The 22669-nt window shown below is 29.3% G+C and overlaps 1 protein-coding gene across 3 annotated transcripts in view; it reads right to left on the reverse strand.

The window, feature by feature from the left end:
• The window catches only part of LOC141526016 (zinc finger matrin-type protein 5), a 56728-nt gene continuing 34059 nt past the window's right edge, over positions 1 to 22669 (reverse strand). For all 3 annotated transcript variants that reach the window (XM_074240739.1, XM_074240737.1, XM_074240738.1), the window contains exons 3-4: positions 15622 to 15759; positions 1 to 362 (exon numbers count right to left, since the gene is read on the reverse strand). In XM_074240739.1, coding sequence (XP_074096840.1) covers positions 124 to 362; positions 15622 to 15759 — 377 coding nt within the window. In that variant the 3' untranslated portion in view covers positions 1 to 123. The remainder of the gene's footprint in view (positions 363 to 15621; positions 15760 to 22669) is intronic.

Below are 22669 nucleotides of genomic sequence, written 5' to 3' on the forward strand. Positions count from 1 at the left end.
TTGAAAAAAGACAATCAGAAATTAAAAAGAGATTTTAATTTGTTATTTTATATTAAAAAAGTAATCAGTAAGAAAGTTTTTTATTTGTTTATAATAAGGGTATCTGTCATATTGAAATAAAAATTATTCTTTAAAACCCCATTTTTCAAAGTTTAGATCAGTGATATGTTCAGGTGATATTAATGACAGAGATGGTGACATATTTTCGTAAGTTTTTAAAGCAGAAGTAACATTCCATGTTGGATAAATGACTTCTTTGCAAGCTGTAACGACTGGATGTTGAAAATATTCATTAATTATATCTTGCGCTTGACGTCCATCTTCGACATTAATTTCACATTGTGTTTGACTCCTCCATGTTACTGAAAAAAGATTATAATTCCGAGTTAATCCTTCCCTCGCAACCTTGAGATTTAGTCCATTGAAATGTTACATTTTTTAGGCCTAACCTTGCATTTTTTAGAGGACGCAATTTTATTTTTTGGATGTGTAGGGGGGGTCAATGTAAAGCTAAAACTAAGTTTGTGGGGTCACCACCCTTGTCCCACGGCCGCCATCTTGAAAATAGGGGTTGAAATGGTTTTTACGATATATCTTTTAAACTATTTATTTGATAAAAAAAATTTGTTAACATTTTTTGTTGCAAATTGAATTCTCTACAACTTTGGCCTAGTAACTTTTTGTCGTAGAACTATAAATAAAAAAGTTATAAGTGAAAATATTCAAAAATTCGACAAAAAAATTTCTATTTTTCGAAATAACTTTTTTTTTTTATCATTTTTCGAAAAAATTAAATCAGACCATTTTTGTAGATCGTTTCTTGAGGAACAACTTTTATACACAACATTTTTTCATTGAGGCAATAGCTAAGGTTTTACAGCGCTCCGAAGTGAGTACTATTTTTCAGTATTCTTAACTATACCTATATTATACAATGTTTTTCAATAATTCGTACCGGTCAAGAATTTTCCGGAAAATGGAAACATTAAAATTTGGGCAACTCTAAGTGAAGAAAACAATAAATAAAAAATTTGGATAAATAATATATTGGAAATAATAAAAAAAATTATTTGTAAAAAAAAAAGATGATTTAAAATTTCGATAATAAAAGAGGTAGTAATGTAAAAATTCAGTTACCAAAAAAAATGCAATTATTTCAAAAAAGATAAGCATAAAATTAGAAAATTTAAAAACAAGATATCCGTGCAATTAGACAAACCATAAAACAAACACGTAAAATGACAGAGATTTAAAAAAATGGAAAATAATAAATTTAAACAAGTCAATAAGAAGACAATTGAAAAATTTAGAAATTTAGAAAAATAGACAGTTCTAATTATTTGTAAACTTAATAAAATGGACATCTCTAAACATAGACAAGTAAATTTAGATATCTTTACTTTTTGACATCTCTAAATATTTACAAATATAAATTCTTACAATTTATAACAATGATGATTAAAAACGTAGTAATCATACGAAATAAGCGCTAAGAAATTTAAAATACAAAAGATAACTGAAAATTAATTAATTTTCTTGTAATTGCTGCTCCCGGAAGCTTACAGTTATTTTTGATCGATTCCCGGGAAAAAATGATCAGACCTGATCAGACATGAACAGGCATGAGTCTTCAGCCCTGATCAGACATGAAAAATGACCATGCCTGATCAGGCATGAATTGACCTGATCAGGCCTGATCAGACATGGTCAGGTCTGAAAACCCATTACTATTTTTAATTAATTATTTTGCTTAATTTTATGGTTGTAGTACTTGATAGAGTCGTACGCAATTCTCTATAATAAAATAAAATAAAAAAAAAAATAATTACATATTATTGTAAGGATGTAACACCAGCGGTCAACCATCCAACTACCAACCATGCTCAATGCTGTTTAACTCTGGTGTTATCCGTTTGCCTTGAATTTCCCGCCTGCTGTGCTGCTATATTAGATGTAACAATTCTATGAAGTACATAGAGTATCGAATAAGTTTATGATAAATATAATGTTAAAATTGGTTTTATAATATATTTTGATAGTCCTAATTTATTTATGTAACCGAATCTCATTATAATATCACATTTATTTAAATAATATAATAAGTAATGATTTTCATATTAGGCAGGAGCAGAGCAGACCATAACATCCCATAGAAAATGTAATAAAATTTTTTATTTCAAAATTATTTAAATAAACGTAATGTTAAAAATAATTTTGCACTTTTTTAGATGACCAAAAAATTTTTTTCGTCAAAGAAAAATTTTTATCATATCTCTGACTATAGTCAGAGAGGAACAGTCATAAACAGGCATGGTCAGACATGAATAGACATGAACAGGTATGAACAGGCCTGAGCGTATTTAACACTTCAGACATGAACAGGCATGGACAGGTCTGATCAGGCATGGAGAGGTCTGATCAGGCATGGACAGGCCTGAACGTATTTAACACTTTAGACATGAACAGACATGAGCAGGCATGGATAGGTCTGGTCAGGCATGGACAGGCCTGATCAGGCCTGAGCGTATTTAGTACTCCAGATATGAGCAGGCATGAACAGAACTGATCAGGCATGATCATGTATAACTTCAGGCCTGGTCATACATGAACAGGCATGATCAGGTCTAATTTCAGGCCTGATCATACATGAACAGGCATGGTCAGGTCTGATCATTTTTTCCCGGGTTGTCTTTTAATTATAAAAACACACCAAGATTTTGCTTTTAATCGTGGTAAAAAATATTTTTGAAGACCAGGAACTACTAACAGCTTCTGTGACCGCTGTTCCAGGAAGTTGTAAAGTTATTTTTGACTCTAAAAAATGCAATCCTAAATGTAACTTTTCAATGGACTAATTACTGTGGAAGCACCGTGGAAACTCTACAGGCTCACCGTAAATGCACTGTGGAAATACCGTGGATTTGTTCCATTTCTACACGATGAATCAACAGTATTTTCATACCAATGCAACTACGTTTCCATAGCTTTTCTGATATGTTTCCACAATGTTCTCACAGTAATTTCACAATAACTTCACGGTGTAGCAATGATGAAAACTCGCTTAATGTACAATGATTACGTTGAAGTTTGTCAACGATAAGTCAATGGGTTTGCAATTATTATGCGATGAATTCCCCGACTAGAAATTACTTCGGGAATACCCAGAGTATATATCTGGACCCTATTGGGTTCCAAGGAGGCATTCCCAATAGGGAAATCCCTACAAGAGCCTAATTAGCCCCAATTGGGCAATCCCAATGTAAAAATTATAATTTTTATTAAATTTTTCCCAATAGGGTCCTGTGTGGAACTTAAGAGGGATAACCCAACGAAAAATAAAAATAAAAATTATTTGTTAAGAATAGAAAAGAATTAGAAAAAAATTCATCTAACATTGAAAAAAAAATTTTTTTTTTTGACACAAGAATTTTCACTTATTCCAACAAAATTAATTCCCTTGCTTCAAGAAATACATATCTAGATCCAAAAAAATTTATTTAAGTCAAGAAAATCTTGTTTTAAGAAAATTCTGCCTCTTGCTACAAAAAATTTAGTTCTTGATAGAAGTAAATTTTCATTAATATTTTTATTGATTAACATGTCAAATGGGAAGATTTTTTTCTCAGCTGAATTTGGTGGCGCTATTTCCCTAAGGTATCTAAAAATCTTGATCAACGATAAGAATTTTTTGTATCAAGTATTTATGATGATTTGAATTAATAAAAAATTACTTCCACCAAGAATAGAATTTCGAGAAAAAATTTTACTTCGAGCAGCAAGCTTCGGTCTTCTTTCCGGTACCCAAAAATTTTCTTGAGCCAAGAATTTTGTTCTCCAGTCAAGAAATTTTTCTTTCTGTGCTGATTAAATCCAAATACTGAGTTTTTAGACTGAAATACATTTTAATGTTGCTGAAACAAAATTCATACTCCAAATTTTTTTCTCAGTATGAAAAGAAATTTTAATTGAAAAAAAATTTTCATTATCGGTATTTTTCATAATTAAATTTTTATCCATATAAAAAATTTTTTTATATAATATGCATTTCAACAAAATTTTAATCTTGAAAATAAAAGTTCTTTATGTTAGCATAAAGAGGATCCCAAATCAAATCGGACAGTTTTAAGGAATTTTATTTTTAATTCTTTCAATTTTTTTGGATTTTTCAGTTGTTTTTTTTTTTTTATTTTAAAATTTTCTATTTAATTTATACAAAAATTGTATTTTCACGCCAGAAAAGTGAATAAATAAAAAAAACAATTTTTAAAGCTTGAGCATAGCATGAATAGTGTCAGTTAACCGATTAAATTGATCAGCATTCCTGCTTGGACCAGCGGTAACGTGAACGACTAAGGACCCTAAGGACGCAAGTTCGAGCCCAACTCTCGACAAGGATTTTTCCGACCAATGATTTCGTTTCAATTCAAATTAAATAATTACTAATGAGTAATGTAACATGAGTATCTAATTCTATATTATTTTTAATCTTTTCGAAGATCATAATATTTTTTCTTTAAAAATTCGGATTGGGTTCTGATGGGGTTTTCCCCATTGGGACCTGAGAGGAATTTCCCAATGAGGGCCACATAGGACTTTGCGTGACATCCCTATTTGGGGTCCCTATTAGGCAGCCCAATGAGGACTCAATAGGTCTTACATTAACATTTTTAGTCGGGATCACCGTAAAAACATTCAATCGAATTCAGACAGCCATACTCTTGTGTAAACAATTCTTTGAAAAAACTTTTCCCTTAGTATATTTAATATCATATTTTTTTTTTCAAAAAATTTACTAATCATAACCCGACCAGAAATTTAAAAGTAAAACCAATAGGGTCCCCATTGGGATCCCCTGTTGGGGCCCCACATTGGGATGTAACGCAAAGACCAATGGGGTCCCCATTGGGCAATCCCTCGGGCCCAATGGGAAAATCCCCATCAAAGCTCAATTTAAATTTTGGAAATAAAATAGTACAATTTTTGAAAAAATTAAGAACAATTTAGGATCCGATACTCATATCATATTTGAACTTATTTACGATCTTTATTTGCATTGATACAGACCTATCGATTGAAAAAATCCTTGACGTGGGTTGGGCTCGAACTGGGGTCCTTAGTTTCGTCAGTCCTTCACGTTACTTCTGGTCCAAGCAGGAATACTGAAGAATACAATACTCATTTGGTGCACATCAACTCGATCGGTTGACTGTAATATACTTTATGTTATGTTCAAGCTTCAAGAATGTATTTTTATTTATTTAATTAACTGACTTGAAAATACAATTTTGTAGAGGTTTTCTGTTGAAAATTATTTTGGTAAACAATTTTTTTTCAAAAATTTGAATTTTTCGAAAATTTTGATTTTTCCTCTAAGTGGCATTTTACGCGAATTTGAACAGTTTTCAGAATTTTTATTATCATCTACTGGGTGCTTTACCTTTCTTAACGATTAATTTTTATTTTTATTTCTATTTTACTTATGACAAATATATACAACTAATATAAGCACACACATATTTGGATGATTGTTTTTATCTAAATTAACGATTGGTTAAATTTACAGATTATTTATGAATTTCGCAATCCAGTTTTTCAATAGATCTCAGATAAAATAAACTTTATGCCATGGCAATTATTTATTATTTCTACGTTAGGTTTTCCCAATGAGGTCCCACAGAGATCCCAATTGGGAAAAACTGGCAATCATTTATTATTTTTACGTTAGGTTTTCCCAATCGGGTTCTCATTGGGTCCTCGTTGGGTTTTCCCTCTTGGGCATGCCCCGTTGAAACCCAATGGGGCCCCAATGTATACCTTGAGCATTCCCAAAGTAATTTCTAGTCGGGAATTGGAGGAAATTGAAAATAAAACTTTTAAAAAGAATTAATGCAATTGTTTGGCAAAAAATTTTTTGTATTAATATTTTCATCACAAAAATACTTGGATGCGCATCGAATTACTCATAGATGAGCAAGTTAAAACATCACAGCAAATGATGTGCACTTGCTTTTAGAAACAAACAATACTCAAAGTGTAAATCCAATCCGAACAAAAACAGTTTCACTGTAAAAAATTGCGCCAAGTCCACGTTCATAAAACTCATCTCAATAACATCTGCACTTTGCAAAAAAAATAAGACTCGTTACAATAATTTTCATTCTATACAAAAAAAAGTTAAATACAAAAAAATACCAAGAAACCGTCATAATGTTGAAAAAATTGAAAAAAATTTGTTGAAAATTTAAAAATTAAGAAAAAATTTTTTTATCGTACTTGGCGCGCGTCATTGAGTACCCCAAATTTTTTCAGGATACATGGACATCCTTTTAATGTTTCAACATTTATAAGTAAGTCAACCTATAAAATGCATAAATGTAATTAATGAAATATTATTTTATGATACGTTTAACAAAAGTTAGGTAAAATCAACATGGCATACGTATTTTATTTGAAATTTTTAAATTCTCCGCATATCGTTTATGATTTCAATAAAACGCCCTCTCCTGTTCGGTTATGTAATTTGCTAACAAGTGAATACACCTGTGTACGTTGACTCTGTAGTGGAATCACTGCGAAAATTGAGTTGACTAAAAAATAAAACATATGGCCGACTAAATTGAGAAAATGCGGTGTGATTGCCAATCAAAATGTTTTAATTACAATTAAACGAAGCACGATCAAGTTTCTTCATGAAAGCTTAATGACGGAACTGAAAAAATTGAATTAAAAAATTTTGTGTTATTTCAGATATCTTCACCAGACTACCATATTGACAGTTATTTTCACTAAAAATCTGAAAAAAATTTTCGAAACGGATTTTTTCACTGAAACTGATATTAATCCAGTAAGCAGTGTTTTTAATTCGTTGAGTATACTTCACTGATGTGAATCTATAAACATAACAATGTATGAAATCAAATATTATATAATTAGAGCTGATAAGATATAATATATATATATATATATATATATATATATATATATATATATATATATATATATATATATATATATATATATATATATATATATATATATATATATATTATATTATATAATTATACATATTTATATTACATAAATTCAAGCGAAATCGTTTTTTCTCGGGTTGAAATTCGTTCGACAAAATTTGGGGTACTTAATGACGCGCGCCAAGTACGATAAAAAAATTTTTTCTTAATTTTTAAATTTTCAACAAATTTTTTTCAATTTTTTCAACATTATGACGGTTTCGTGGTATTTTTTTGTATTTAACTTTTTTTTGTATAGAATGAAAATTATTGTAACGAGTCTTATTTTTTTTGCAAAGTGCAGATGTTATTGAGATGAGTTTTATGAACGTGGACTTGGCGCAATTTTTTACAGTGAAACTGTTTTTGTTCGGATTTCATATCTTTTTGTTAAGTGTAATTTTTTGCTCGCCTCTTAATTTTAAAATTAAACTTTTCCCGCGTAAAATTAGAAATATGTAAATAAATTAATTAATGCAGGTAAAGCTATTATCATATAAAAGGTTATTTGTTCGTTAATTTTGAAAATCAAATCCTAACAAAAAATTAAAATTCTGTTTCTCTCATAGTAGCTAGTAGCATTAAAAAACTTAACGTGACTGACCCGTGTAAACTCTTCGGTTTCAATCAATTAACTAGCTTATCAATGGGGATTTTAAATTTTTTATGTATATATAGTTAAAGTTTAACATTTTTTTGAATTAAAAAGTTGTTAATCTAGATTTAATGCTCTACTACACATTAATTTAACAATAACAATAATTATTTTGGTAAAGATAAACAATGATAATGATACTTTTAACATCAATTTATCATTACCGATATAATAAATTTCATTTTTATAATGATTATTATTGTTATTGTTACAATGACATTATTGTTAATAAAGGGGACAATGCATCATACGAATAATTGTAATACCTATGGCCTAAAAATTACAATTATTTGAAATCCGCTCGATTGAATAACAATGCCACCTACAGGCAACGACTATAAAGTCGTAGAATGTGTACACTATCCAATGAGAATTGCCAAAATCTTGAACTGCTGGCCTGAAGGAAGAAAGTAAAACTCAAACAATCTTTAGCCTGTTGTGTATTTAGTCTAGTTAATAAATGAAATTCAATAGAAAGAATAGGTTTGAAAACCATCCACATATGAAGTTGTTTGATAGTTTGTTCTAGAAATTTTGTATTTATAAAGTATGTTAACATTCTTAATTTCAAAATTAAATTTTTCCCGCGCAAAATTGAAAATTCATAAATGAATAAATTAATGCAGGCAAAGCTATTCTAATATGATAGGTTGTTTATTCATTAATTTTGATAATCAAATCCTAATAAAAAAATTGAAATTCTGTTTCTCTCATAGTAGCTAGTAGCATTAAAAGACTTAACGTGACTGATCCGCGTAAACTCCGCGGTTAAAAGCGATTAACTATCTTATTAATAGGGATTATACATTTTTATTTATATACACTAAAAATTTTAACATTTTTTTGAATTAAAAACGTTGTTGATTTGGATTTAATACTCTAATACACATTAATTTAATAATAACAATAATTCATTCAGTAATAATAATGATAATGATATTTTTAACCTCAATTTGGTATTACCGATATAATTAATTTCATTCTCATAATTTTTATTATTAGTGTTATTGTTATTATGACATTGTTGTAAGTAAATGACACAATACACCATGCTCATAATTGTAAGACTTTTCACCTAAATCCATTTGATTGGATAACAATGCAACCTATCGGCGACGACCACAAAATCATAGAATGGTACACTATCCAATGGGATTAACCTCTGATTATGATTGTTCATGTACAAAAAACCTTAATTAAACTAGAAATAAACAATTTGAAGTTGGAACAAACATTTTTAATAAGCTGATTATTTGTATTCTAAATATTTGCACTGCGCATGCGTCAACTTTACGTTTAGACTTTCAGCGCGGACTTTTGAAAATTATATTGACCAGCACAGTGATTAGAGTAAGTGTATTTTTCTTGTAATTTTAATTATAGAGGTCACAGGACAAAAGGGCAACGTGTAGTTTTTAATAATTTTATAATAAGTTTTATTTTAATAAAGTATTGAAATTTTTGTTAATTGTTATGGATTTTTTTTTTTTTTTTTTTTTTAATAGATCGTAGTATTGATGAAAATAGAATTGATGAAAATAAAAAAAAATGTACATGCATTGATTAACAATTCTCTCGATATTTTTAAAAAATTTAGAATGAAATGAATATTTATTTACTTAATGACATTGATATTGGCTGACGTCTAACAATTTTTTTTTAATTATTTGAATTAATTAAATGGTAATTCCTAAAAAATTACACCCGTAAATTTTTTAATTTTTTATACATGAGATGTGCTTGTTACTATAATTTTCAAAAGACCGCGCTAAAAGTCTATATACGTAAAGTTGACGCATGCGCAGTGCAAATATTTAGAATGCATGCATACAGCTAATTAAAAATGTTAATTAAACAACAAATAAAAAATGTGAAGTAGGAACAAATGTTAAATATACATGAACAATCAAAAATAGAGGCTTGATGACTCAAATTGCTACCAAAATATTAAAAAATGCGACAGGGGGGCTAACTTAAAGGTACATTATTAATAAATTCTTTTTAAAATAAATGGAGAACGATCAAATGTTGAGAGTGAATAATAAAGAACAAACGAAAAGCTGAAAACGTGATAGAAAAAAAAATCAAAAATTAAAAGAAAAAAATTTGGGGTTCTAACTTCAGTGAGCTATCCCGTTGAATCTACAGTTTATATAGAAATAATTCCAGTGCACTCTGGTGGTTGTAGATGCAAGCTGTGAATTAACTTTTTCAGTGTAGTTGCGTATCTATAGTAAGATTACTACACATTTTTATTTTATCTAGTCTGTGGCGGTGACTTTTCTCCATGAAAAAAAGTCAGGATCGAAATTTCTGGGCTTACTATAGTTTGTGCTGATAAAATTTAATAATTTTAAGTGAATTAAATGTTATAATTGATTATAATTAATTAATATCAGTAAAATAGAGTATGACTTATTTTTATGATATATCATTTTGGAAAAAGGAGTACCATATAATTAAATAAAATTTTGCAACCTTGAAATACCATTCTGCTTACAGTAAACATAGTCGGTAGTCTGGCGCTCCGTTTACAACGGAATTTTTGAACGGAACTTGGCGCCAGATTATACCGAATCTGTGGATAAACGTAAAGTTGACGCATGCGCACTGCAAATATTTAGAATAAAAATATTCAGCTAATTAAAAATGTTGATTAAACAACAAATAAACAATGTGAAGTAGAAACGATTGTTATATATACATAAACAATCGAGAAGAGAGGTTTAATGAGCCGTATTGCTAAAAAAATATTAAAAATCCAATAGGGAGGCTAACTTAAAGATATATTAATAAGAAATTTTTTTAAATAAATAAATAGAGAACTAACAAATCAAACAAATGTTGATAGTAAGCGATGAAGAACAAACGATGAACTAACGATGTGATAAAAAAAAGTTCAAAATTAAAAAAAAACTTCTGGGGTGCTATCTTAAATCTCGCATTGGTTGTATTGTTTACCGCAAACTGTCTACAGTTTATGTGGATATAATTCCAGCGCACCCTGGCGGTCGTAAATGTAAGCTATGAATTACTTTTTTAACTGTAGTTTCGTATCTTTAAAAAGATTACTACACATTTTTATTTTATCTAGTCTAGGGCGGATATATTTCTCCAGCAAAAAAAGTCAGAATTGAAAAATCTGAGCGAGCTATAGTATGTGCTGATAAAATTTAATAATTTTAAGTGAATAAATTGTTGCAAGTATAAATAATTGATTAAAACGGTAAAATAAGTGATTAATTAATTTTGATGATAACAAATTAAGTTAAAAAAGTACCTCAGAATTAAAATAAAATTTTGTAACCCCGAAAAGCCGTTCTGCTTACAGTAATAACATTCGGTAGTCTGGCGCTCCGTTTTGAACGGAACTTGGCGCCAAATTCTACCGAATTTGTTGATCGGTATGTAATTTGGACTATCACATATTTGAGTTAACTTTCTCGGTAGGAAAGAATTATCTAACCATACGCCGTCTATTAGAAACTAAGAATACTCAAAGATTTTGACCGTAAATTCGTGGACTAAGATACGTTTAGTATCAATTAATTCTAGCAGCATTTACGTCCAAAATTATGTCCAACAGCAAGTCCACTTTATTAGCTGTTGATGTTTTGACTTGTTCAACTATGAGTAATTCAATGCGCATCGAAGTATTTTCGAGATGAAAATATTTTTAAAAAAATTTTCACAAAACATGTATTAATTTTTTTTTTAGTTCTATTTCCAATTTTTTCCAATTATGATAAGTAAATCTTTTATAAAGAAATATTATCTTAAACGTAATGATAATAGTAACAGTTATTCTTATGATTATATTTCACAACTAAAACATTAATCATTCTGTAATTTTAAATTTGAATTATATCCAGTTAAAAATAAATGAATTCTAAAAATTTCAATAGAAAGTAGAAAGAAATCGAATTATAGGAAAAATAGTTCAATACATTTTTATTAATTTTAATAGAAATTGTTGAACATAAATATATATAAGCTGTACATTAAACTATTATAGGTAAGTGCTCATAACCGCTTTGATTTTAATTATTCAATCAGATAATATTGATAAAAGCCTGCTCAGTCAGTAGATGCCACACGTTTGATTTTTTATAAGTTAATTTCTTATAGACAGAACATACCATGGATTCTTCGTGTAATCATTTGTAACGGAGTACACGAGACCTTCTTTATCCGGTGAAGGTCTTCGATCCGAGCTAAAATTATCGACCAATTCCCCAGGGCGCTGTGCTCCGAAGTACTCGCGCCAATAGTCTTATGCTAGTGAGTAAGTCCCCGAGAGGGTAGCGCCGGCGCTGAGAGAGAGAGAGGGAGTGGGGAAGACAGAGCCAAGAAGAAACGAACCCACAAATTTTGAATAAAATATTTCCTGAGGATTAAGTTACGAAGTGGCGATTCAGGACCGTGCTGCCAATAAGACCTCATCGAGGAGAACATCAAGGAAAAACGAAAAATTTAGGAATAAAAGCGTCGAGGGATTTTGAGAAAAGAAAAACCCAAGAAGACTCCAGGTACAATAAATATGTCTAAATAGATTCTCGGTGAAGCGGCATCAGCCAGGTCTTAAGTCGGCTGGAGGTTATCGCCATTTCGCGTTCGATCACAATCGTTAGTTACCCAAAATTTAAGTAATAAAATCAAGTAGAATATTAAGAACAATTAACGAAATGTTTAAGAACAAAATTTGGTAAACTAATCAGAATAAAAGTCCGAATAAAATTAAGAATAAATTTCAGAACAAGTCAGAAATAAAATAACTAAATATTTAATTAATAATACCAGGAATTATTTCGGGTTATTAATTAAACACGTAGGCAGAGTCTGGATTAATCTTACTAGGAATTATTTCAGTTTGTTAATTCATGATTTTGGTGTCACGTGAAAATTTTATCTCTGGTAATTGGGTTTGAGTAAAATCATCAGAAGTTAAAATTAACTAAAGTCAATATAAATAATTTGGAACGAATTTTAATTGTGTGAAATAAAATAGAAGTAAAATTAGAATCGTAAAAAAAAAAATCGTTAGAATAATTGTTAAAATCATTTACATAAAAGTAGAAAATAAATCAGTTGTAAATTTCACTTGAAGAAAAATTCAACAAAAGTTGGGAGAGGGTCTGCCATCTTGTTTCGAGCTAAAACGCTGAGTAAAGGGCGTATAAGGTCGAGACTAAAAATCTCAAGGCGTTGTAAGGTGAAATATAATCCTCAAAATTAATATAAAATAAATTTCAAGTTTCAAACAACACAAAAGTAAAATAAAGTAATTTAGCAAAAATAAAATAAACTCAGTTATTCAGAGACAAGTAAAATAATTTAGTTAAAATTGAGTGAAATAAAACCAATTGTCAATTTCTTAATTCAGAGATTAAAACTAAATAAATTAATTAATTAACTCTGACTAATAATTTGGACAAAATTAAAACAATTAATGTAAATAAAATAAATTACAAAATTCGGCAAATTCAATTCGAAGAAAACAATTAATAAAAAGAAGCTAAATTAATTTTAAGGAAATCAATTAAATAATTAAGTAAAATCATGTTATAAAATTTGGCGAAAATAAAATTTGCAAAAGTAAAATAAATTCGTAAGATACTAGGACGTAGCGAATAGTTTGTCGGCAGATTATTTAGACCTCTGTCGTCAAATTTTAATCTATTAATACGAGATACGAAGACCTCTTAGTATTAAATATTTATTGTTGTATTATTAAGACCACGGCAGTAAATTAGTTAAGAATTTTAAAAAGGAAATTAATCTCTATAGGAATTTGGATTGGGAATGAATGGAAAATTTATTCAAGAGAAAATTTAATAATTGAAATTTAATTTGGATTTAGAAAATTTAATAATCAGATTTAATTTGGAAAATAAAAGTAAATAATAGTCTTGGAAAATAATTAATAAAGTATGGAAATTTTAATTAGTGTGTTTGAATGATAATAATTATATTGTGGGTGCGTGTGGAAAATTATGAAACTATGAAACTATAGCAAATTATGGAAAATGGAAATTATGGAAAATTATGGAAAATTGAAAAATGGAGGAAAATAATTAGAAACCGCGGTATGGTCGCTCCATAAGAGGGTATCGTCGGGATTAGGAGCTTTGATAGGAAACCGTCTTATAAACGGGAATAGGACTTAGGATTAAGTGTTAATTAATTGTAAGGGGAATATCATTGTAATGGGGTGGGTTAAATAAAATTTCTTGAAAAATGAATTTCTTTGATGGTTTCTGTTTTCTCCCCAGCAATCTCTCACGACCCTGTAGAACTTACAACTTACTCCATGCTCTGGTCCAGTTTCTGGATACTGTGTCTAAAAATCCAGTGGCGCCCTAAATAAATTTAAGGGTGACCAAAGAGGACGAGTGGGCTTTTCAAAAGAGTCACATACCGTCACACATTGTGAAAACTAATTGCATACCCATAGTAAATATATCGTATTTTCACTGTGGATCAAATACTTAATCACAATGTAACCATCGTTGAGTGACTGCGGGTTCAAAGTGTAACAAACGTGGATTTAGTATAAAAACGCCGTGGGTGTTAGGACTTCACTCGAGCCGAGACAAGACAAGATTTGGAAAGTCTTGTCTTGATCTCGAAATTTTTAATCGTGTGTTGATTATGACTTTAAAATTCAAGTCTTCTATTGATCTTGAAAAATATGTAATTTTGACTTATCCAGACGATATTATAGATGACAATTCAAGACCAAGAACAATATTATTTAAAATATCTTGCTACGTCTTGACAAGACACATAAATACAATGAGTATTAGTATATGGGAATTACTCTTATTGAGACTTCATGCTTTAAAAAAGTTGTGTTAGTCTGTGGAGGTCCATTTTTCCTGGCATCTTTTTAAAAATAGTTGTAGTTTCTGGAGCTTGAGTTGACCATAGGTGCCTATTAATGAGCCTAAAAACTCGCAGTCCGAGACCTCGTGTGGGTTCCCGAATTCTTCCCGAATTTCAGATAGATGAGGGCAACGAGCGATGACGTGCAGTAATGTTTCAGGTTCCTGTAGTTGGCAGTAAAAGCAGGGCTGGAATGGCAGCAACTTGAGTGTAGCTTTGCGATCTTAAATTGTCTGTTTCACAGAGGTGACTGGAGTATTTACTAATCATACCGCTCACTTGAGCTTTCCACAGTTGAGGGTTTAAATTGTCCAGAAGATGGTCTTCATTAATGGTGTTGAAAATGTCTTTAAACTGCTGAACCCAGTTGTGTTTGCTGGAGCCTTTTGTAAAACTCCATTTGGGACGATTCTAGCTTGTCAACATTTTTCTAATATATGAACCGACCGATTCATATGACTTGACCACTTCAACCGGATCTCCCTTGTATGTGAATATGTCGTTTTTACCAGACCGGCCGCTCGAGCTTTCATTTTGAGTATTTTCGTTTTATACGTATTACACTATATGAAGAATTGATTATTAATAATCTTAGGTTATTAATTTAAGCTTATGTAATTTTTATTTTGTTGTCTATTGGGATAAAACAGTTTTATAATTATTCAAAACAATAAATTATATAAGATTTAAAAAATAATAAATTTTGCCTACTTTATTGAAAAATTAATTATCAAATTGTATATTAAATTTTGACTCGGTTAAAAAAAAAATATAAGTTATTCAAAACCAAGGCGAGATCTTAACAAGACAATACAAGATGTTATTGCAAATTACTTATTTTTCAAGATCAATACAAGACTTAAATTTTAAAGTCAAAATCAAGACACGATTAAAAATTTCGAGATCAAGACAAGACTATCCAAATTTTGTCCTGTCTCGGCTCGAGTGAAGCCCTAAGACTAATAACTGACAATCTGTGAGTAACGTAAAAAAATGAAATTTTTCAACGCTGAAAACTCATATTTAGATGCGAGGTTAATGCAAATATTTTTTTATTTATGATGAACTTACCGATTTTTCCGAGTGCTTGAATTTCTGAAGACGAATAATGAGAGAATTTGCAGTTATTTCCAAACGCACATTCGCCACTAGTGAAGAACTTTTTGCATGGTATTTTACAAACCTCATCTTTAAGAATATCTTCAGGTTCTGGATTGAGAAAGTAATTAAATAATTTCATAATAACAACAAAAATATTTCATGAAATTTCTATTAAGCAGCCGTGTTTGCTAGCATTTCGAATTTGGTGCATTCATTTTTTTTTCCTATGCATGTGCAACAAAAAAAAAAAAATAAAAAGTTAAAACTAATGGAATTAGAATTTTGAACTCCCCGCAATGAAAATGATCGATTTTCCAAAATTGGGATTATCGGTATCGGCCAAATTTTCAAAAATCAAGTTCATCAGATCGCCGCGAGTTGAGATCCTTAGGCTGTTCTCACTAATTCTACAGCTCGCATGGAAAAATATATATCTATCCATGCATATATATTAGGTCGGGCCAAAAAAAACTTTTAATTTTTTTTTCTTTAGCTACCGCGAAAATATCGTCCAAGATGACAAAAAAAAAATTCTGGTAGAGTTTGAGCTCTTAATATTAATATCTAAAGGTGTCATGTGGTGATTTTTGATATCCCATTTAAATAACACGGGAATTTTTTTTTTTTTTTTTAAATTTTGATGTATCTCAACGAGTTATTGTGTGGTAAAAATAAATAGATATTTTTGTAGGTAATTGAACGGCCTACAAAAAAGGTCTGATATAATTTTTCGCTAAGTCAACTCGGTTACAAGTTATTCGCAGTTAAAGTTCAACCGAAAATAATATATGATGACTTTCACAATCTTTTATAGTTTTTTTACAAAAAAATGCCTTAAACACATAAAACAACATATTGTTCATGATTTTTATTATTTTTATTTCCCAAATTTGTTACTCGCAAAAAACGATCCACAATTCATTATTGCTTACAATTAAGGCAAGCGCGTAGCGATATTCAAATTCCCAGTTCTTATTTAAAGTTGATTATTAGGTAATGTAAAATAATAAAATTGGCTTCATAAAAATTATAGACGCAATATGATATTAGTGAAGTTTTCTGATACTTCTCGCCTTTATTAAATAATATAAGTTAAATTTTCTATGGATTCTTTATAGGTTTGTCAACCGAGAGACGATTATAAGGAGCTTTTAGAGCTCATTAATTTTTTTAGGAGAAACGCCAAAAAATAACTTTTCATTTAAATATATCCGGGTCCAGTTCGTCATGCTCGTTGGATGGCAAAAGTAATTTATTCTCTAAAGATATTTCTTTTTAGAGAAGAATTCGATTTAACACGGCGAGAAAGCAACGGTTTGCGTGAAATATGTATTTTCCTTGTGAAAATATATTTAAAAGCTTGGTTCACTGCTCCATCAGCAATTACGGCTCCAAACAATGACTTGACCTTCATGCAAGATTTAATTAAGTACAGAGATATTAACAGTGCCGTATCGAAAGCAACTTGTTTGAAAATGGTGAATCATCTCTGGTATTTAAGTGAACATTTAGCAATTATTTCTCTTTTTGATGAGAATGTGCCACTAATCGTCAAACAAAAAATAATTCAAGCTTTGAAAAAGGATGGACGCACCGATTCAAAGAAGAAATTTGAAATTGAGCCAACAAATTTAGATACTTTACTATCACAAGATATAAGTAATTTTATTTCGAAAAGATCATTGATTACATTTCAAATATTTGATTTACCTGTTGACTTTATTGATAAAGACGTACAATTTTGGACTCATGATGAAAGTTATCAAGACAATCTGGCATTTTTTAAGCATCTTAGTGTTGTCAATGATGTAGCAGAAAGAGGAATTGCATTGATAGAAGAGTACAACAAATGCCTCACTAAAGACGAAGAACAGCTGCAATAATTATTGCAAGTGGTTAAAAATCACCGTCAAAAATATCCTAATTGTAACTAAAAAAATTTGATTTGATTCTAAAATAATGCAAAAACACAAGTCATGAAAATAAAAAATTTTATTTTGATTGAATAATTGTTTGAAGACAACTTTCGTTATTTTACATTACCTAATAATCAACTTTAAATAAGAATTGGGAATTTGAATATCGCTACGCGCGTGTTAACATATATGCGTGCATACAATTGTTTAGATATACACAGAAAAAATTTTATTTTGAATCAAGTAAATAATTTTTAAGAACTTCACTTTCTTGATTTGATTAAAAAAATTCTTAAAATAAGAAATTTTTTTTCAGTGTATGCTTACTAGGTTGGTCCTTAAAAGGGGTGTTTTTGAATTTCTTTGCTCCCAGGGGCTCAAATGCTTCCAAATTGATAAAAAAAATTAATTCCCGCAAAATTAGAACTCTTAATACTAATCTTAATTTCTCACTTTAAGAATATTTTTCTTTTGAATATTTGATAGCTATTTTATATTATTTTAGCGTGCAATTATAAATATTGAATAAAAAAATCTGATTTAATATTATTTGATCTTCCCATTTGACATGTTAGTCAATAAAAATATTAATGAAAATTTACTATCAAGATACTTAATTTTTTGGAGCAAGAGGCTGAATTTTCTCAAAACAAGATTTTCTTGACTTAAAAAAATTTTCTTGCATCAAGATACATATTTCTTAAAGCAAGAAAATTAATTTTTTTGGAATAAGTGAAATTTATTGTGTCAAAAAAAAAATTTTTTTTTCGCTCAAGAAGATAACTAGAAAGAAAAATATTTTCTTGGCTCAAGTGAACCTTTTTTCCGTGTGCATTTCACGATGAACGATAGATGTCAAAAGCAATTTATTCGCTGACAATATATATTTTTCGAGACATTTTCGAGTTAGATCTTAAAACATAACAAAATCTTTGGGATATTTGTTCATTTATACACGGATAAAAAATGTAACTCGACTCAAGATCAAGAATCTTGAACCAAGAACACTATTTTGAAGAAAATAACACTCTTGAATGAAAAAGAAAAATTCTTAAATCTAGAAAATTTTCTTGAACCAATTATATCTTGACTAGAGAATTTTTCCACTTGACTCAAAAGAAATTCTTTTTCTCCAAAATTGTTTTCTTGGTTCAAAATTCTTGCTCTTGAATCAAGTTAAATTTTTTATCAGTGTAGTAGTTATTTATGTGTCATTTTGGTTTGTGGCACCTCTTGCAGCATCAGCTCCATACCAAGATTTAAATTATATCAAGACTGTGTATCAATATAGGATGACTGATAAGAAAATTTCTGACGCAGTATTGCACAAAATCAAAAACCATCGGTGGTATTTAACTGGTGAAAAAACTGCTTTGGCTTTTTTTGATCCAAATATATCACTTCATGCAAAACGAAAAATGATTAAGGTAAATTATATGCATCACTCGAGTGATGCAGAAAATTTCAAACTAACGTTACTATCTCTCTAAGCTTCTGCATGTAAATTGTGCAATTTCGAAAATTAATTACTCAAAAACGGTGGGGAAAATTGATTTGAAATTTTGGTGGTGAATTATTAAAATATTTCTTTCAAAAAAAAAAATTTATAATTTTCTTGACATATGCCTTGCAAGATTCAACTACCTTGAAACATTAAAATGTGATGAAAATTTTAATTTTAATTCCCCCCACTCGCTGTATAGTTAATCCGAACAAAAACAGTTTCACTGTTAAAAATTGCGCCAAGTCCACTTTTCATAAAACTCATCTCAATAACATCTGCACTTTGCAAAAAAAATAAGACTCGTTACAATAATTTTCATTCTATACAAAAAAATACCAAGAATCCGTCATAATGTTGAAAAAATTGAAAAAAATTTGTTGAAAATTTAAAAATTAAGAAAAAATTTTTTTATCGTACTTGGCGCACGTCATTGAGTACCCCAAATTTTTTCAGGATACATGAACATCCTTTAAATGTTTCAACATTTATAAGTAAGTCAACCTATAAAATGCATAAATGTAATTAATGAAATATTATTTTATGATACGTTTAACAAAAGTTAGGTAAAATCAACATGGCATACGTATTTTATTGGAAATTTTTAAATTCTCCGCATATCGTTTATGATTTCAATAAAACGCCCTCTCCTGTTCGGTTATGCAATTTGCTTACAAGTGAATACACCTGTGTACGTTGACTCTGTAGTGGAATCACTGCGAAAATTGAGTTGACTAAAAAATAAAACATATGGCCGACTAAATTGAGAAAATGCGGTGTGATTGCCAATCAAAATGTTTTAATTACAATTAAACGAAGCACGATCAAGTTTCTTCATGAAAGCTTAATGACGGAACTGAAAAAATTGAATTAAAAAATTTTGTGTTATTTCAGATATCTTCACCAGACTACCATATTGACAGTTATTTTCACTAAAAATCTGAAAAAAATTTTCGAAACGGATTTTTTCACTGAAACTGATATTAATCCAGTAAGCAGTGTTTTTAATTCGTTGAGTATACTTCACTGATGTGAATCTATAAACATAACATATATATATATATATATATTAGGGTGGGTCAAAAAAATCGAATAATTTATTTTTTACTTTATACTCTGAAAAATAGGTTCGTAGACACCTAAAAAGAATTCTCTCCAAGTATAAGCTCTTAATTATAACGGGAAGGTCCTCCGCTTTGCGGGTTTCTATTTTTTTCGAATAATCAGATAAAAAAATTTATATCTCGCTTCCAACTGCTTGGAAAAATATTCCGTGGCATAGATTTTGTGAGAAATTGAATGCTTTACAAAAAGGTCTCTTATGACTTTTTCAAAAACTCAACCGATTAAAAGATATTCATAGTTGAAGTTTGGCTATTTTAAGGAAAATATTCGTTTTTATTATGAATTTTATAAGTCGATGAAAAAAATTATTTCGGATTGCGGAACTCATGATTTTGTAGGAAATTTACTGCTCTACAAAAATGGTCTCTTATGATTTTTGATTAAGTGAAGCCGTTACGAGATATTCATCGTCAAACATTAACGAATATCAATATTTCCAGTTTTTGATCAGTAATTCGATAAATTTTAATTTAAACTATGAGTTTCAGGAAAATTTACATAAATTTGAGTTTCGATCGATAAAGAAATGTTATAATAAGTTAGATAAAGAATTATTGGAATTATCATTGATTTTCCTTGGAGAAATGCCTCAAGAAAAGATTTCTTTCAAACGTCCTGGTGCTGTTCATCATGCTAGATGGATGGCTAAGGCCATTTATAGTTTGAAAATGTATCTATTCAGAGATGAATTCAAACTCTCTCAGAAAGAATTGCATGGTCTTCGTCATTTCTGTATTTTTATAGTCACATTGTATTTAAAAGCTTGGTTTTCATCAACTTCTGCAACAACTGCTGCTTATCATGACTTGCAGTTTATGAAAAATTTATTGGAGTACAAACATATCAATCCTTTGATTTCTTCAGCTACGTGTGAAAAAATGATTTCGCACTTATGGTATTTGAGCGATGAACTTGCCATTTTATCACTGTTTGACGATGGCGTTCCATTAGAAGTAAAAAAGTATTGTTGAAGCTGTTAATACTCGTGAAGGTACAGATTCTAAAGCTAAAAGATTTGTAATTGATAAAAAAGATTTGAATTCATTGGCGCAGAGAACTCTGAGTGACTTTGTGTCTAAAAAGTCATTAAATCTTTTCAAAATCTTCGATCTACCGTATGACTTTCTTGATGTCGATGTTGAATTATGGCCTACTAATGAGAGTTATCGCGAAAATAAAGAATACTTTCAACAACTAAAAGTTGTCAATGATTCAGCAGAGCGAGCTGTTGCATTAGTCAGTGAATATAATCAATGCTTGACAAAAAATGAAGAACAATTCCAGTACTTATTGCAAGTTGTCAAAGAACATCAAAAACATTCCCAAATTGTAATAAAAGAAATTATTTATAGTAATAGCGTACTGTTATGTTAAAAATATAGACAATTATATTGCAATTGATAATTCAATAAAAAATTTATCTATAAAAAAGTTAAATACTGGTTGTTTCTCACTTGATTCAATACTTTTCATATTAAATTTGACAAAGAAATATGTCATTCACTTCAAATTAAACTAATCATTGGCTATATGTCGAAAAAATGCTCTAATTTCTTGTTTTAATGCAATCAAACAAGCTCAAGACTGAAAACAATATTAAAAAAATTGTTTATAACATTTCTTTATCGATCAAAACTCAAATTTATGTAAATTTTCCTGAAACTCATAGTTTAAATTAAAATTTATCGAATTATTGATCAAAAACTGGAAATATTGATATTCGTTAATGTTTGACGATGAATATCTCGTAACGGCTTCACTTAATCAAAAAAAAAATCATAAGAGACCATTTTTGTAGAGCAGTAAATTTCCTACAAAATCATGAGTTCCGCAATCCGAAATAATTTTTTTCATCGACTTATAAAATTCATAATAAAAACGAATATTTTCCTTAAAATAGCCAAACTTCAACTATGAATATCTTTTAATCGGTTGAGTTTTTGAAAAAGTCATAAGAGACCTTTTTTGTAAAGCATTCAATTTCTCACAAAATCTATGCCACGGAATATTTTTCCAAGCAGTTGGAAGCGAGATATAAATTTTTTTATCTGATTATTCGAAAAAAATAGAAACCCGCAAAGCGGAGGACCTTCCCGTTATAATTAAGAGCTTATACTTGGAGAGAATTCTTTTTAGGTGTCTACGAACCTATTTTTCAGAGTATAAAGTCAAAAATAAATTATTCGATTTTTTTGACCCACCCTAATATATATATATATATAATTATACATATTTACATTACGTAAATTCAAGCGAAATCGTTTTTTCTCGGGTTGAAATTCGTCTGAAAAAATTTGGGGTACTCAATGACGCGCGCCAAGTACGATAAATAAATTTTTTCTTAATTTTTAAATTTTCAACAAATTTTTTTCAATTTTTTCAACATTATGACGGTTTCTTGGTATTTTTTTGTATTAAAAATTTTTTTTGTATAGAATGAAAATTATTGTAACGACTCTTATTTTTTTTGCAAAGT

Source organism: Cotesia typhae, unplaced genomic scaffold, assembly GCF_013202065.1.
Source record: "Cotesia typhae breed Kobodo isofemale line unplaced genomic scaffold, CoteBio_Ctyphae contig_30, whole genome shotgun sequence".
Classification (NCBI taxonomy): Eukaryota; Metazoa; Arthropoda; class Insecta; order Hymenoptera; family Braconidae; genus Cotesia; species Cotesia typhae.